The 16,230-nt window shown below is 52.7% G+C and overlaps 2 protein-coding genes across 2 annotated transcripts in view; both read left to right on the plus strand.

Annotated features, from left to right (window-relative positions):
* Igdcc4 (immunoglobulin superfamily DCC subclass member 4) overlaps positions 1 to 10,092 on the plus strand; it is a 35,198-nt gene extending 25,106 nt beyond the window's left edge. Inside the window, 10 exon segments of the mRNA XM_047539794.1 lie at positions 632 to 868; positions 995 to 1,096; positions 2,337 to 2,520; positions 3,188 to 3,315; positions 3,593 to 3,763; positions 3,938 to 4,075; positions 4,778 to 4,883; positions 5,464 to 5,692; positions 6,457 to 6,618; positions 7,160 to 10,092. Of these exon segments, the coding sequence (XP_047395750.1) occupies positions 632 to 868; positions 995 to 1,096; positions 2,337 to 2,520; positions 3,188 to 3,315; positions 3,593 to 3,763; positions 3,938 to 4,075; positions 4,778 to 4,883; positions 5,464 to 5,692; positions 6,457 to 6,618; positions 7,160 to 7,582 (1,880 nt within the window). The 3' untranslated portion in view covers positions 7,583 to 10,092.
* A 2,433-nt stretch (positions 10,093 to 12,525) lies between these two features.
* Positions 12,526 to 16,230, plus strand: part of Igdcc3 (immunoglobulin superfamily DCC subclass member 3) — a 41,151-nt gene continuing 37,446 nt past the window's right edge. The window contains 2 exon segments of the mRNA XM_047539795.1: positions 12,526 to 12,840; positions 15,085 to 15,390. Of these exon segments, the coding sequence (XP_047395751.1) occupies positions 12,735 to 12,840; positions 15,085 to 15,390 (412 nt within the window). The 5' untranslated portion in view covers positions 12,526 to 12,734.

The following is a 16,230-nucleotide window of genomic DNA, read 5'->3' on the forward strand; positions in this document are numbered from 1 at the left end:
AAATGCAGACAAGACCTGGCATACATACCATCTGACACTGGGCAAGTTACTTGCCTTCTCCAAGCTTCAGTTTTCTTATCTGTAAAATGGAGATAATAGTGTTTCACTGAGCTGGGGATGAGACTGGGTAGTACAGTGCTTTGCCTAGTGTGCACAAGTACTGGTTTCAATCTCCAGTGCTTTAAAAAAAAAAAGAGTTTTTTATTTTACAAGATTATAAGAATAAAGTTAAAATACACATACAAAGTGCTTCAAACAGTGTCTGACACATAGTAATCCCCTACTTTGGGGTTCCAAGTGGGGCTCCCCACTCTGTTGTCTCCAGTCCTCCTTCCTGGCTTCACTAGCCCCTGCCTGCATTTGCTCCTTCCGGAAACTTACAAAGTCTCCTCTGTGCCAGGGACTGTCCAGAGGCGCCCCTTGCTGCCCCCTTGCAAGTGCTCAGGAGACAGCCCTGCATTCCCAGCACACTGCTTGAGTGCAGGTGCCCTGGGGCCGTGGCTGAGTGGCGCCTCTCTGGGGAGACACTGGCAATCCCATCTTCCTGCCTCTTCCCTGGCCTCCTCCCTGTCTTCTAGCCTGTCTCCTTTGCATTCCTCATTTTTTTCCCATCCCGCTCCTCTGTCCCCAGTCCCTTTTGCCCCTGCAGAGTTGAAGGTCCGGGCAAAGATGGAGTCACTGGTCGTGTCATGGCAGCCGCCCCCTCATCCCACCCAGATTTCTGGCTATAAACTGTACTGGCGGGAAGTGGGGACTGAGGAGGAAGCCGATGGTGATCGCCCCCCAGGGGCTCGTGGAGACCAGGCTTGGGATGTGGGGCCTGTCAGGCTCAAGAAGAAAGTGAAGCAGTATGAGCTGACCCAGCTAGGTGAGGAGCCTGGGGAGGGGAAGCCAGGGACACGGCTGCATTAGGGGCCAGACATGCTGGGTGGAGGAGGGGAGAGAGGCTGCATTGTTCCTCCAGCCAGCGAGTGATCCCTGTGACCTTCCCCAGTCCCTGGCCGGCTGTACGAGGTGAAGCTTGTGGCCTTCAACAAACATGAGGACGGCTACGCTGCAGTGTGGAAAGGCAAGACAGAGAAGGCGCCCGTGCCAGGTGAGGCACCAGGGAGGAGGGGTCCGTGGCAGTGGAGAGGCCTGGGGGCCACTGGCTCGCCCTCTCCATTCTGACGGGAAGGCAGGGTGGCAGCATCAGTTCACCCTGAAACCCATCCTCCTAGGGTAGGGGTCCTCTTCCAGGCCAGGCTGGAGGGAGCCCCTGTCTGTGTGCTACCTTTCAGGCTTGCTGCCTCTTTTTCAATATTGGTAAGCAGGGCTTGTTTGGAAGGTGTGAACAGAGAGAAACCCCGTGGCACTCAGTGACTCCTGACCCCAGGTTTGACCTTTCAAACACATCTGCCTACATCACACCATCTATCTGATCATTCCTCCACTCCCGGCAAGGAGAGGGTCCTGTGTGGTCTACAGGAAAGCCCAGGTTCAGAGAGGTAGACTTGTCCCAGGTCACACACAGCTGAGATCAGACAGACTCCTGGCTCCCAGATGGGTCTTTCTGCTGTGGTGCACCATCCAGTAGCCCTTGGTTGACTGTCACAGCATTCCCTCACCCCTGACTTCCAGGCTGATTTTCAGTCATGTTGTAGAGCAGGAAAAGTGCTCAAGAGAAGCCAAGAAACCTGGGTTCTAATTCCAGTTTGTTCATTTATTCATTCAGCAAATATTTTACTGAGTATCTACTACGGTCCAGCTCTGTTCTGGGAATTTAGTGATGATCAACACAAATAAGGTACCTGCTCTCATGGAGTTTATTCTCTTCTATGTTATACAGTAAACACTTATCATCAAATAGTACATACTGTGTGCCAGACACTCTACTATCTGCTTTACAAATATTAACGAATTGAGTCCTCATAACAACCCCATGAGATAGGTACTATCATCAGATCCACTTACAGAATAGGGAATGGAGGCACAGAGCGATTAAGTAACTTCTCCAAGGTCACACAGCCAGTAAGTGGCAGAGCTGGAATTTGAACCAAGGCGGCCTGGTTCTTGAGTCTGTGCTCTTCTTAAGCCTTGACATTCTGTCTCTCTATGTATATATTACATTCTTAGGTCCTAGTGCTCCATAGTCTGTTATGTGTGTGACCTTGGCAAAAATCACTTTGATTCTTGGGAGTCTCAATTTTTTTATCTGTGAAGTGAGACAAGTGCCACCCAACCCACAGGATCAAAAGAGAAGGCGCAAGAGTGAGCCTCAGGGACTATAACCACTGCACAAATTTAAGGATGAGTGTCCTCCCTCCCTTTCCCACACTCTGATTTTCCCCTTCTAGACCTACCTATTCAGAGGGGACCTCCCTTGCCCCCCGCCCACGTCCATGCAGAATCCAACAGCTCCACGTCCATCTGGCTCCGGTGGAAAAAGCCAGACTTCACCACAGTCAAGATTGTCAACTACACTGTGCGCTTTAGCCCCTGGGGGCTCAGGAACGCCTCCTTGGTCACCTATTACACCAGGTGGGCAAGAAGGGCTGTGGAGGGCAAAGAGGCAGGTGTGGGGGCAGCAGGGGTGGGGAGAGGAACCCTGGGGTTCTGAGACATTTCACCTGTCCTGCGGCCCACTGAGGGCCTTCTGGGGCCCACTGTCTTGCCTGCAGACCAGAAGGGGATGGGTGAGAAAGGAGGGCCTCTCTGGCCCATCCCCTCAGGACAGAGCATTATTCTTGACCTTTGGAGAACAGTGCAGGATTGGCTTGCTCCTCCAGCCTCAGAGGGCTCCCTGTCTGCAGGGGAGAAAGCCCTGCCCCTGTCCTCAGAGGCCCTCCAATGGGAGGCAGCTTGAGGAGCTGCTCCTTTGACAAACACTGCATTAAAAGCAACTGATGTGTACAATTGCCAGTAAGGCAGAATTAAGCCTAGATAAAGAAATGGTTCCTGGGGTAGAGAATACCTTGGATGAATTCAGGAAGGCCTCCTAGAGAGGGGGGTCTGGCTTGGAGATTAGAGGTGGGGCAGCATACACCCTCACCCCTCTGTAGATCCTCTGGGTTGTGTTTGTGGCTCCAGGCCAGGGCAGCTCCCTCTCCAGATCAGGGCCTAGGGCTGGGGGTCTGGGCCAGGGGCAGACAGGGGCAAGTCCTGCTGGCAATGCACCCAGAGCACTAGCCAGCTCCTGCCCCGGCAGTTCTGGAGAAGACATCCTCATCGGCGGGCTGAAGCCATTCACCAAGTACGAGTTCGCAGTACAGTCCCATGGAGTGGACGTGGACGGGCCTTTTGGCTCTGTGGTGGAGCGTTCCACCCTGCCTGACCGTGAGTGGCCCCGGCCCCCTTGCCACCAGCCCTCCTGCTGCCTCACTCTTTGTTCCCATGACCCTCTTTATGAAGCATCTCTCAGAACCTCAAGGTCTGGGCAGAGCTGAGTGTCATTTCCAGAAATTCCCCAACTAGAGACCAGACCTCATCTTGGCTGTGTGGCCTGTTCCATGAAGGAGGAAGAGGCAGACATGTTATCCCCTGACTCCTAGCTGTCCCCACAGCTGGGGCTTCCAGTGAGCCTGGCTCTCCCCCTCCCTGCTCTGTGCTCCAGGGCCCTCGACACCACCGTCTGACCTGCGCCTGAGCCCTCTGACACCGTCCACGGTTCGACTGCACTGGTGCCCCCCAACAGAACCCAATGGTGAGATCGTGGAATATCTGATCCTATACAGCAACAACCACAGCCAGCCCGAGCACCAGTGGACACTGCTCACCACGGAGGGTGAGGGCCCCCCAAGCCTCCCCCAACCTCCAGTGGCTGGGCTCCCAAGGCAGGCAGCTCTGAGGCTGTTTTGGGACTTCAGGGAGGAACAGGGAGCTGCTGCTGCTCCTGCTCCCTGCTTCCCTGCTCAGCCTGCACCCCACCCATGCTGCTCTCCCTCTTCCCCCACCTCAGGAAACATCTTCAGTGCTGAGGTGCATGGCCTGGAAAGCGACACCAGGTACTTTTTCAAGATGGGGGCACGCACAGAGGTGGGGCCTGGGCCCTTCTCCCGCCTGCAGGATGTAATCACTCTCCAGGAGAAGTACTCAGGTAGGAGGGCAGGGAGGAAGGAGGACTACCTCCCCTGGGCAGCCAGGGCCCCCGGCAGCCCTGGAGTAGCCTTGCAAGCCCCTGCCTCTGGGTGCAGCTACTCAGCTTTCATTTTGGACAGCTGCCCTGCTGGTTTGTTGGGAGCGGGGTGAACTGGAAGGGAGAAAGTGGTCAGGGGATGACTTGATTGAGAGGCCAGCTTCATAAGGGACTGGTGTGGCTTAGAGACTGGTTTCTTGGAGAGATTGCTTTGATTGGTCGATTGACTTGGCCAGGTGATAAGCTTTATGGGATGGAGGCGGGTGGGGCTGGCTACATGACTTGGAGGACTCACTATAAAATGAAAACCCAGGACCTTTCATTTCAAAAATTAAGAAATTTAAGATGATGACAACAGTGTTAAACCACGTGGGCCTGGGGCAACTGCACACCATGAAGCAATACCTGGTCGGCAGGCAGGAGGTGCATTGTGCACAGTTTGATGTGGACAGACACAGCTTGTGGATCTGTGGGGTAGGACCACCAGTGGGTGGGTGGTGGTCCTTGTGAGGGCACAGGGCCCACCTCTCTTTACATAAGAAGATTGCAAGCTGCCAAAGGCCGAGGCCAGTGGTCTCCTATGGAAGCTCAAGTCACCCTGATCTGTGAGCCCTCTACCTTTCTCCTGTATTGACCATCTCTGTCCCGTCTCTGCCTCGCCAGACACCTTGGACGTGCACTCAGTCACAGGCATCATCGTGGGTGTCTGCCTAGGCCTCCTCTGCCTCCTGGCTTGCATGTGTGCTGGCCTGCGACGCGGCCCCCACAGGTGGGCAAGGGCACCTGTCGGACCAAAGACAGATTTCCAGAAAGGGCTGCAGAATGGGCAAACTGGGAAAGTCACCAGGATCCCCATTAAAGTTAGGACTGGGGGTGGGGGCGCTGAGGGCCAAACTTGGTGGTAGAATACTTGCCTAGCATGCATGTGTGAGGCCATGTTTGATCCTCAGCATTGCAAAAATAAAATAAAGTTGAATTAAATAGGACTCTGGGATGAAGGGAGGGGGGGTGATGTTCTCATGAGAATGGGGGTGGTCTTAGGGGAACTCCCAGTCTGTGCCCCTTGGCAAGGCCAAATCACCTTGCTTGCACTTCCTCAAGCTGCCAGCATCTTGAAATTAAAGACCCTAAATCTCCATATGTCTGGAGTGGGGGTGGGGTGGGGAGGGACAGGACACTTGCCACGTTGGACTGTTTTGACAGTAGTTGTTCCCTATTCATTGTGTAGACTGGAAAACAAGTCCCAGAGGTAGGCAGGAACCTGGCCCAAGACATGGCTGGACTGGATGCCAGTCCCAGCCCACTCCCCAGTCTGACCACTGGGCCTTGTTTCTCATCTTGTCTGACAGGGAAGCCCTCCCAGGCCTGTCCTCCACGGCCACAGCTGGGAACCCAGCACTATACTCTAGAGCCCGCCTCGGCCCTCCTAATCTCCCTGCTGCCCATGAGTTGGAGTCCCTTGTGCACCCCCAGCCCCAGGACTGGTCCCCGCCGCCCTCAGACATGGAAGACAAGGCTGAAGTGCACAGCCTTATGGGTGGCAGCATTTCGGACTGCCGGGGTCACTCCAAGAGGAAGGTGAGCCTAAAGTCTATAGTTTTCATCAGTCCCCTCCTCCTGCTCATTTGCATATAGGACACCAGAGGGCGCCAGAGTACAACGTGTAACTGTGAGTGTCCCCCGACCTGTGCCCCCACCCTGTGCCCCCACCCCCACCCCACACCACACATACCCAGTTGCAAAAGAGGAGCATTCTCCCTTCTCCTTGAAGGATTGGCAGGGTCAGAAAGCAGTGGGCCTCTATCCCCACAGAATAGGCTGGCCTGCTTATCAAGGGGAAGCCCCCCACCCATGGGTGTTTGCAGGTGATGAACTGGCCAGAACCCCCAGATCCCTCCTCATCCCCACAGCTGGGGAGCCTTAATAAGACCCAAGAGGGAGAAAAGAGGCTGGTCAGCTTGGCTGTGTCCAAGTGGGACTGGAACCAGAATAAGGACAGACCCCTGAAAGGTAGGGCTTTCCCGTGCTGGCAGTGGTCGCTCATCTCGGCCGCTGACCAGTCAGTCCTTCCCTCACTCTCTCCCTGCCAGGCTGGTGTTAGTGTTAGGCTGTCTACAGAAGAGCCGAGTCCCCAGATTCTCACACTCCCTCACAGCCTTCCTGTGCTCCTCCTCCGGCCTCGGGAAGGGACTTTAGCAGGGACCTGTGGGCAGGGAGATAGAAGGGGGCCAAGACTCTGGACCCTGCTTCCCCATGGTCCTGTCTACTTCCCTCCTTTGTGCTTCCCTCTCCCAGCCAATCCCCATCGTACTCCTCAGTGTCCCCTTCTTTTTCCTGTGCAGATCTCCTGGGCTCAGCCCGGTGGGCCAAGCTGGGCAGGTTCCTGGGCAAGCTGTGAGCTGCCCCAGGTGGGCCCCAGGCCTGCTCTGACCCAAGCCCTGCTGCCCCCTGCTGGAACTGGACAGACGCTATTACTGCAGGCTCTGGTGTATGATGCTATAAAGGTCAGTGTCCTGGGAGTAAGGGGGGAAAAGGGAGAAACCGTCCTTTCCTAATGCTATGCAGAGGAAATAGTGAACTCTCTGGAGACCTTGGAGTCATAATTTTCCTGGGGGTAGAAATCTAGTCAGGAGACCCTTGGAGCCTCCAAAGACTAAATGGGTGACAGGCCAATTTGGGGGAACCTACATTTCACCTGGGTTGAGGACAGTCCCTCCTCCACCCAGACCTAAGTGGGCCACAGCAGAATTACTGTGGATCTGAGGGTGGACCTGGGCCTATGCATTCAGCCCTTCCTCCTATTAGTGGAGGCCCCCAGTCTGGTACTTCTGGAATTCCTGGACAAGGGAAAATGGATAACATTCCATTTCCCCCTGGGTCTGATCATCATCTCGGTGGGGCAGTTCCTGTGTTTCCTCTTCCACCTCTCATTTGATACACACCTGAGGGAGGCTCAGTCTCTGTCCATCCCACATATGTTGCTCTTTTTTCTGATGATCATTCTCAGTGATGGTCCCTGGTCTTTGTGTTTTCTGCTCTAACCAGGGTAATGGGAGGAAGAAGCCACCCCCAGCCTGCGGGAACCAGGTGGAGGCCGAGGTCATTGTCCACTCTGACTTCAGTGCATCCAAAGGGAGCCCTGACCTCCCTCTCCAAGACCTGGAGCCTCAGGACTCTCTGCCTGCAGAGGCTCCTGGCCTCACCTCTGGTGTCGTGGATCTCAGGCCCCAGGTGGACTGGCTAGACAAGGAGCTGGGAGGGTGTGAGCAGGCAGCCACTGGACCAGACAGACTGACCTGCTTGCCAGAGGCAGCCAGTGTCCCCTGCCCCTATCCGGACCGCCAGCCTAGTGAGGCTCCAGAGGAGGCCTCTGGGAACAGCTGCCAGCCCAAAGCCCTCTGCTCTCCAGGAGCCAGCCCAGGAGCCAGCCCAGGCCTGCCCAGGGTCCCCGTCTCCTCCTCTGCTTAGCTCCCCTAAGCAGAAGGTGCAATCTGAGCAGGCTGGTACGGCTCATGGTATGTGACGTGCATGGCCATGCACATACACATGTGTACCTGTAGATATCATCAAGCCCTTTGGAGCCTCCTAGGATGCTTTGGCTAGGGGGAGAGGAAGAATTGGATCATTCGCTCCCCCCATACTCTTTGTGACACATATGTGATATGTGAGAGACCTGTGAGACACAGCTACATGTGATGTGCACGTGTGAAGCCACATGTGTGTGTACTGGTTGGTGAGCTGGGAAACCTTGGCCACCACTTGGTGCCTATGGGCTAATCCATCCTCCAGGTCAGGACAGTGTCCCAGAGGGGTCAGTCCCCAGCCTTGTGGGCTCCTACCTCTGTCACCCAGCCTTTTATTACACACTCTGCGAGTGTCTCCAATGCCTGTCTGACAAAGACGGCCCCAGCCCACTCTCCTGTCCGGCTGGGCTGAGTGCAGTAGGCTCTGAATGCCTGACATTTTAGCCACTCCACCTTCACCTACCATAACCCCATGACCCAAATTCAGAGGGTGACCCTGGCTCCCCTCAGAGCAACTCTGTGTCTGATTTTGTAATTTGGGAAGTGCCTGGCTTTGGAAACCTGCTTTCTTCCCCCCTCTCCTCCTTTCTTCCTCTTCACTGCTACAGTGGTTTATCTCCCAGTCAGCTTGCTCTTTGGGTTCCAGTTCTGGTGTCCTCTTCCCAGAGGGTCTTTCTTTCCTCTCTCCTGTTTCCCCTTCTCGTCTCTCTTATGCCTCACATCTCTCCATACTGTGCCATCCAGGTCTGCCTGGCTTCAACCTCTGTACCCTTCCCTAACAACATGGCTACCTCATGTCTGCTTCAAGGCCACAGCGTGACTCCTATGTCAGCCACATTCCCCCAACACCTGCCTCCCTTACCCGCCCTCCCCTGCTTGGTGCCTCCTCCATGGGCCCCCTCCCCAGGCAGATCACCGACTCCCAGGGCAGGTTTGGAGAAGACCTAGCTCCACTTCCTCTTTCTCCTTGGGACTGGGATGGGAGGGTTCTCTGTAGAGCTGATGAATCCAAGTCACACAGGGGAAGTTTTGAGACAGAAGGGAACTATGACCCAGAGGCTTGGAATAAAAGGACTTCCTCCCTTCTGTGCGGGATGGAGGTGGATTCTGACCTTTCTTCCTTACAGAAGCTGAAAGGGGAGAGGGGCATTGGAGTCAGGGGCTGACAGCCCAGCAGCTCCCACCCGGCCCCCAGCACACTGAACTTGACTGGATCTAGGGTAGCAGGACTGGAGTCTCTTCATAGGAAAAGCAGGGTTGGCTCATTTTGTTTTGTTTTTTCTTTAAATTAAATCTTGAAATCATTTTCTGTTGACCTGCTGCACAGGGACAGGCTTGACTTCTGTTTCCTGTGCAGTGAAAACGATGTCATTTATTTGATTTTTTTTCGCCTCAGCCCTCACATTAGCATAGGATGTGGGGTCTCTTGCTCCCTAACTGTATCCTTTTAACTGATATGCACATCAAGAGTTAACTCTAGCTTCTGGGCCAAATTAGAAATAAGCAGTCTATCTTTCTTTTCTTTCTTTCTTCTTCTTCTTTTTTTTTTTTTTAACGTGAAATGTCTCTCAGCGGAGCTGCAGCCTCCTCAGCCCCTGAATGCATCTGTGTTTATTACACTCGGGTGTCACTCACGGTTGACATCCTCACCTACATTTCCTCCTCCTCCCCTCCTTCAGCCAGCCTATGATAACACTAAAGATTATTAATGTCGGTTTTGTATCTCGTTAAAGACAGAATTGTCACTTATACTATTTCTGTAGCATTCAGCTTTGCTGTAGCCAACGCCACTGTGTCGGTTTCATCATTGCTGTGAAGGTCAAAAGCCTCATTTTATTTTCCTGGTTTGATTTTTCTTTTTTAAGAAAAAAACTGCCCTGAATTAAATGGCTGTTTTAACAGTAGGCTCTTAGCATTACACCACATAGTCATTTTTCATGTTCTTGTTTAACAGGCACTGAGGTTCTGGTTTAAATTAAATAGCTGCAAATGAGACAATTTATAACCCATTAGGTTGGGTGGAAAATTGTTTCTCAAAAGCAAATAAGTAATAAATCTGGTATCTGCCTATAACTCACAGTTGATAAGAAAGTGGCCATTACTCACTTGCATTATATATGATTTGGGCTCTGGGTAATTTGGAAGTGTTAGGTTTGTGTCTTTGTAGCAGTATTTTTATTAGAAAAGAGTCTATTGGCCTTTTACAGGGTATTAATCCCTTTGTCACCTACCATTGATGCCTTAAGTTTTTTGAGTCTCATTTAAAAATCTTTCTTTTCTTGATGCATGACAAGTGTAATCGGTACTTGCTCATTTATTTGTCTGTATTTAGTTTATGATATATTATTTAATTATTTTTCCAGCATTTTTTTCTCCTTACAAATATGATATTCTTTAGTGTTAAGCTAAGGCATTGATCATGTATCTACCCCCATAATGAATTAATAAACTATTTTCCAGACATATGTTATTCTTTATGGAACTAATGATTCAAATTCTCTCAGCTTTTCTACCCTAGGGAGTTCATTTCCTACCAGGATGGGAAATGGTGGCTTTTGAGGGTAGAGAGAAGATGATCACAAGAAAGAACTAACCCATCTCCTCCCCTCAGTAGGCACTTAAGAAAAAGACAAGTTTAGGAAAAGGGGCTGGGGGTGTAGCTCTGTGGTAGAGCACTTGCCTGTCATGAGCATTCAAAAGGCCTGGTGTTCAATACCCTTCCCCACAAAAAGCAACCATGAGGGAAGATGCAGACGCTCTCTGGGGATCTCTCTGCATCTGCACTTTCCTAAACTTTCTTAGGTACAAGGAAAGAACTGTGCCATTCTTTATATCTGGTCACCAAAATTACTCATGCCTGCACATTCACACACATGGGCACTATGTCTACAAGCTCAGATTCCCACATGCACACTCACCTTCACAAACACCCTGGCGTTCATTAACTCAAGTGCATATGCAATCTCACAGAACTCACACTCACACCCCATGCACATCTCAGGATCATAGCTGGCAGCTTCTCCAGGCTCTGTAAAGAGCCAGGTATGGGTTTTTCTAATGGGAGAAACCAAGAGCCAGAGACTACCCGGACCTGGACCACCCCCAAAGTGGCGGGTGGGCCAGACCCAGAGTTAATTGACAGATCATACAGAGAGATACTGCACATTTTGCATTCAGTAGAATAGCCATTATTTGCATATCACTCCCAGACCAAGCGTTGTGATAAAGAAGAATTAAACACTTGTCAAGATGAATTTAAAATGACAACAATTCAGGACACCAATTTGACCTCTCAGAGCCTAGGACATGTCAAGAAGGGGTTGTTGAGGATTCAAGCCCTGCGGGGGAGTAGTTCCAAGACTTTAGGCCTGGGAGGTCCCTCTTTCCCTACCTTTCCTATGGCCAGTAGAGGCCTCACTTGCCATTTCTCACAATGAAATCCATTTGGGGCTATGACACACTGGGTCCCTGACCTTGAATTTCCCCATTGCCTCCCACTGCTTACACGCCTTGAGTCCTGTTTCTCAGGCACATCTTCCAGTTTCTATTGCAGAGTGAGGAGTCCCTGGGCTGTACAAACCCTCTCCTTAGTAGATTTGTCCATCTAGAGGTAGTCTGATTTCTGGAGACCTTTACTCATCTGCACCGAAGTTAGTTTTATGTATGGTTAACACTCCTAGTCCCAAGGTTCCAGAGTTCATATCAGAAGACAGATTTAAGCCCTGCACCATGGTGTACACCTTGAATCTCAAGCTACCCAGGAGGCCAAGGCAGGAGGAATGCAAGTTTGAGGCCACTCTGGGCAACTTAGTGAGACCCTATCTCAAAATAAAATAAAAAGGGTTGAATTTGTGATTCAGTGGTAGAGTCACTTGCCTAGCAAGTGTGAGGCACTGGGTTCAATTCCCAGCACTGGAAAGACAGACAGACATAAATTTAGTTACACCTCTGCCATCCCAGTCCAATGGCAGAGGAGCAAACAGCTAAGGCAAGATCTCCCAGGGCCAGCATGAATACATATGCCCTAAGAGATGGGCTTGCCTTCTGTAACGTTCTTATAGGCACCTATGTTATCTTATGTTTTCTGACATGAAACATGAGGATTCTCTGTGGCATAGAGATGTTGTTGACAATTTTAACTTCCAATGTGCTTTCCCAGTTACCAAATCATTTGTCCAGACCTGTGCCATTTAAAGGTCTCCTGGGTCGTGTAGGAGAGATATGGTTATCTTCACCTTTCAGACAAGCTCAGTCAGAGTGATTTCCTGGGCCGGACAGCAGGTAGAACTGGGGTGGGTCCTGCTGGGTGTGCTCTTCCCAGGCAATCTACCCAAGTACCATAACTCCTCGGTCTAGGAGGCCAGTCTTACAGCAGAACAACCCATCCTTTGAGCGGAAGGACCAGGTGCTCATGGACTACCCAGTCTCTGACAACTTTGAGTAGCTTCTAGGGAATCAGTTCCAAAATAAAGTCTTAGAAACATTGGAGGAGGGCGCAGCAGAAAGAGTGGGTCAGAGTAAATCCCGCAGCTTTGCATGTTTCTCCTCAGCCCTGATGTGTTCCACACTCCGCTGGGTCTCTGCTTCCCCAGCCGCTCAAGTCCGGGATGCAGGGCCGCGAGGGGATACTCGGCTGCAGCCCGAGACGGCGCCGGCCGCTCCAGCCACAGTTCAAAGCACAGGGGGTGCGTCCGCCGCGCAGCCGGGAATGTCCGGCCGCTTAAAGCGCTCGCCGGCTCTTTTGTTCCCCAGACCCGGCCTCCGGGGAGAGGGGGCTGGGGGAGGGGACCCGGAGGGGAGAGAAGGGGGGGCGGCGGGCAGAGGAGGAGGGCGGGGCGGGCGCGGGCGGTGCGAGTGCGGAGCGCGCACCCCGGGCGAGGCTGACAGATCGCCGGGGTGGGTGCAAGATGGCGCAAGCGGAGCTCCCCCTGCGCCCCCCGCGTTCCTAGGCAGGCATGCGGCCCCAGCCCCCCGCCGCCCGGGCTCGGCCCCGGCCAGAGCCCCGGCCCCGGCCCCGGCGCCGGCCCCGCGGGACACTGTGAGCCGCTAGAGGCCCGGGAGCTGCTCGTCGCCGAGCCCAGCGGACCGAGAGCCCCATGGCTGCGCCGCGCACCGCGTCTCCGCGCCGCCTGCCCGCGCCGCGCTGGCCCTGGCTCTTGCTATCGCTGGTGCTGCCGCTACTACTGTCCGCGCCAAGCGAGGGTGAGCGAGGGCGCCCTCAGCCCCAGCGGCTGCGAACCGAACCCAGGGCAGGACTGGAGGGCAGTAAGCGGGCGCGAGGGGCGGACCCCGGGAGAGCGGCGCGGACCTGCGAGCAGACCCGGTTCAGGAGAGACCGAGCGGGACAGAGCGGAGCGGGACCGATAGAGAAACCGAGGCCGGATTGCCTCAGGCTGAAGCGGGGTGCTGAGAGATTCCCGGGCTTAGTCCGCTACCGCTCCGGGACGCAGGACAGGACCCTGATCTCCGTCAGAGTGGCAAGGAGGGCGGCGAAACAGGAGCAAGGGGCGGGGAGTGGGCAGGCGTTGGGGATACAGAACGAGCCAGGGGAGACTGCATGGCTGTGACCCAGCCGAGGGGCGCGAGCTGGGATGCTTGGAGCCCAGTCGTGGACCCTGAGTCGCCCGAGGCGACTGAGGCAGGAGACCGTGGACTGGGGGGCGGAGGCCGGGTCCCAGCCCGCTGCGCGGGACTGAGAGGGCACATTCCGGATTTAGAGTTGGGACTGGGGCAGGGAGTGCCCAGGACAGACCAAGGAAGAGGAGGAGGAAGATTTCGGCGGGCGGCGCGTGGGGAGAGGGCGAGTGGGGAGAGGGCGACCGGGAGGAGAGCCCCAGAGAGGAGGAGGAGAGGAGAACCTTTTAAGAGCCAGAGCCTGCCGCGGGATGCCCACGTGCCGCGCCCTTCCCCAGAGGGTGTACTCGCCGCAGAGAGACCCAGTCGCTGGGCTCGCGGCGCTGTCCGGCTTTGCTGTCCTGAGCTCCATCACCACCATCCTGTTCCCTTGGTGACTGTAAGGGGCCCATCAAATGGGAGAAGGGTGCCAGTCTAGTTCCTTTCTCACTCCAAGTTCTCAGCAGACACACATTTGGGCTATTTTCTCTCTTCTTCCCTCCTAAGAAGAAGAATATTGCGTTTGCATAAGGGAGAAACTTTTGTCTCTAAATTGGCTATACCTGGATTGGATTAGGGGCTGAGGTAACTAAAATTCTGGATATGGGGAGGATGGTGGGGGTTTGGAGTATGATACTCGAATGCCTTAAAACGTTACATATCCCTGGGTTGGGGATGATACCCAGACTCCCCATGCTCCTCCTTTCTACTCACCCACTTCCCCATATCCCCCAGCAGGGAAGGGCCCTGGCCTGTTGCAGCTGGGCCAGTTTCAGGAACACTAGTTCCCTGGAAATGTGAGCAGGAGTCTGTGGCTGCCCATTCAGACCAGGTGGGTTTGTTCCCCCTGGAGTGAAGTTGTAACAGGTCTATTAAGTTGCTTACTGGAGAACTTGGTGACTTGGCATCATGCCTGGGATATGAGTGCTTGTTCCTCCTGCAGGGCTTCTGATTTCCAGATCAGCCTCTTCTCTGCCTCTTCTTTCACCTCCTCCTCTCCCAGCTCATTTCTTTTCTTCTGCAGGTCGGCTGGGAGTAAAAGACTCTAGGTCCTTGTCCTACTAAGTGTTGGGAAATCTTAGTTGGTACTTCCTACTCCTCATCTCTCTATATAACAAAGGCCACTGGCCCAACATCCAGAGCGGGGAGGGAGGGGTCAACATGTCACAGCCTAGCCTGTACCCTGGGTAGTGGGCCCCCACTCCCTTCTCCTGATGCCAGGCATCAAACCAGGACTCTGATGGTTTTGCCAACAAAAAGCATGATTTATTACTATCTCATTCCATTTCTTTAGAAGTTTGAACTTTCCATAGTGCCACTGAGTTTGTGAATCCTGTCAAACAACCCTATGACACCCTATGACAAGCTACATTGTTGTTCCCTGATTTTAACAGATGAGAAATGGGAAACCAGGACAAGTCGATTCTTTACCTAAAATCACCTCCTAAGGTCTGTGAGACTTCAGTGCTTATCCAGGGTGACCCCAGAAGGGGCAGCAGCTGTGTTGGAATCAGTCTTGAGTCTCAGACTTGCAGCTACTAACTATGAAACCCTGAGCAAGTCCCTTGACATATTTGGGCTTCAGTTTCTTTTTTGGTGAAAGAGGGAATGATACAAATAATATACAGGTGGTCTGTAATTAATAAAAATACTGCTTGGGATGGCACTTTGCAATGAATAAAGTTCTGTATATAATAGGGATTCCTGTTAATATGACTGAAACATGGGAATGGGATGCTAGGCTCAGGGAACTTGAAATCCCTGTGTGTGGAGTTCTTCCTGGCTATGCATTTTACACTAAGGTCTCCTTTTCCTCTCATCTCCCTGATGCAGGTCTTGGCCACTCTGCCGAACTGGCATTTGCTTTGGAGCCCAGTGATGATGTTGCAGTCCCAGGGCAACCTGTAATGCTGGACTGCAAAGTGGAGGGGACCCCTCCAGTGCGAATCACCTGGAGGAAGAACGGGGTGGAGCTGCCAGAGAGTATTCACTCTACCTTGCTGGCCAATGGGTCCTTGCTGATCCATCACTTCAGGCTGGAGCGGGGAGGCAGCCCTTCAGATGAGGGTGATTATGAGTGTGTGGCTCAGAACCGCTTTGGACTGGTGGTCAGCCGGAAGGCTCGAATCCAGGCTGCAAGTAAGTGCACACCCCTTGTTCTCCCTTTGTGTAAGTCAGATTGGTGATCCAGGGTCAGCCTAGGGCACAGGGGTGGGGGTGGGGGTGGGGGTGGTGGCGGGGAGTGCCATCTCTTGTGTTTCCCAGCATGGGTCATTTAAGAGGGGCATGGCAGTGATTTGCGGTGGTAAATTGTATCATTTGCTCCTTTAATTGATTGGAATGTTGAATCAACAAGAATGTAGCCAAACACTAGTGGTGTGGGGTGGGGTTTCTCCAAGTCTTGGATCAGCTTGTCTTAGTTTCCATATGTCTGTGGTACTCCAAGCATCTTGGTCCTTTGAATATGGTTCTTATGTTCAAAGATAAATAATCGCCTTATTTGTGAGTGATGTAAAAAATTTTTGATGTGTCATTTTGGCTACTTCCATTTTTTAATGATGTGTTGACTTTAGAATCTTTTAGGTAGTATAAGACCTCTATACCATAATGGAGTACTGAAGCTTGTCAACAAGCTTATTTTAAAAGTATATGGTAGGTTGGGGATATAGCTTAAGGGCAGAGTATTTGCCTAACAAGCCTGAGGCCCCGGGTTCAATTCCTGGTACCACAAGAAAAATAAATCAATAAAAAATATGTGGTAGGATAATTTCAGGTTTATCTCAATGTTAGCATCCATCTTCCTGCTAATGCGCTTTTTTGAATGGAAGAGAAAAGGCCAGACAAGGTATTTCAGCTCTAAAACTATGTTTTGCTGGCCCCGATAGACCACCAATTGTGGTGACAACAATGATAGTTGTGCTTTAACTGTCCTGAAAATTCTGCTATTGTCATTGTTGCGTTTGACCCGTGCCATGCACA

The sequence above is a fragment of the Sciurus carolinensis genome, chromosome 2, assembly GCF_902686445.1.
Source record: "Sciurus carolinensis chromosome 2, mSciCar1.2, whole genome shotgun sequence".
NCBI lineage: Eukaryota > Metazoa > Chordata > Mammalia > Rodentia > Sciuridae > Sciurus > Sciurus carolinensis.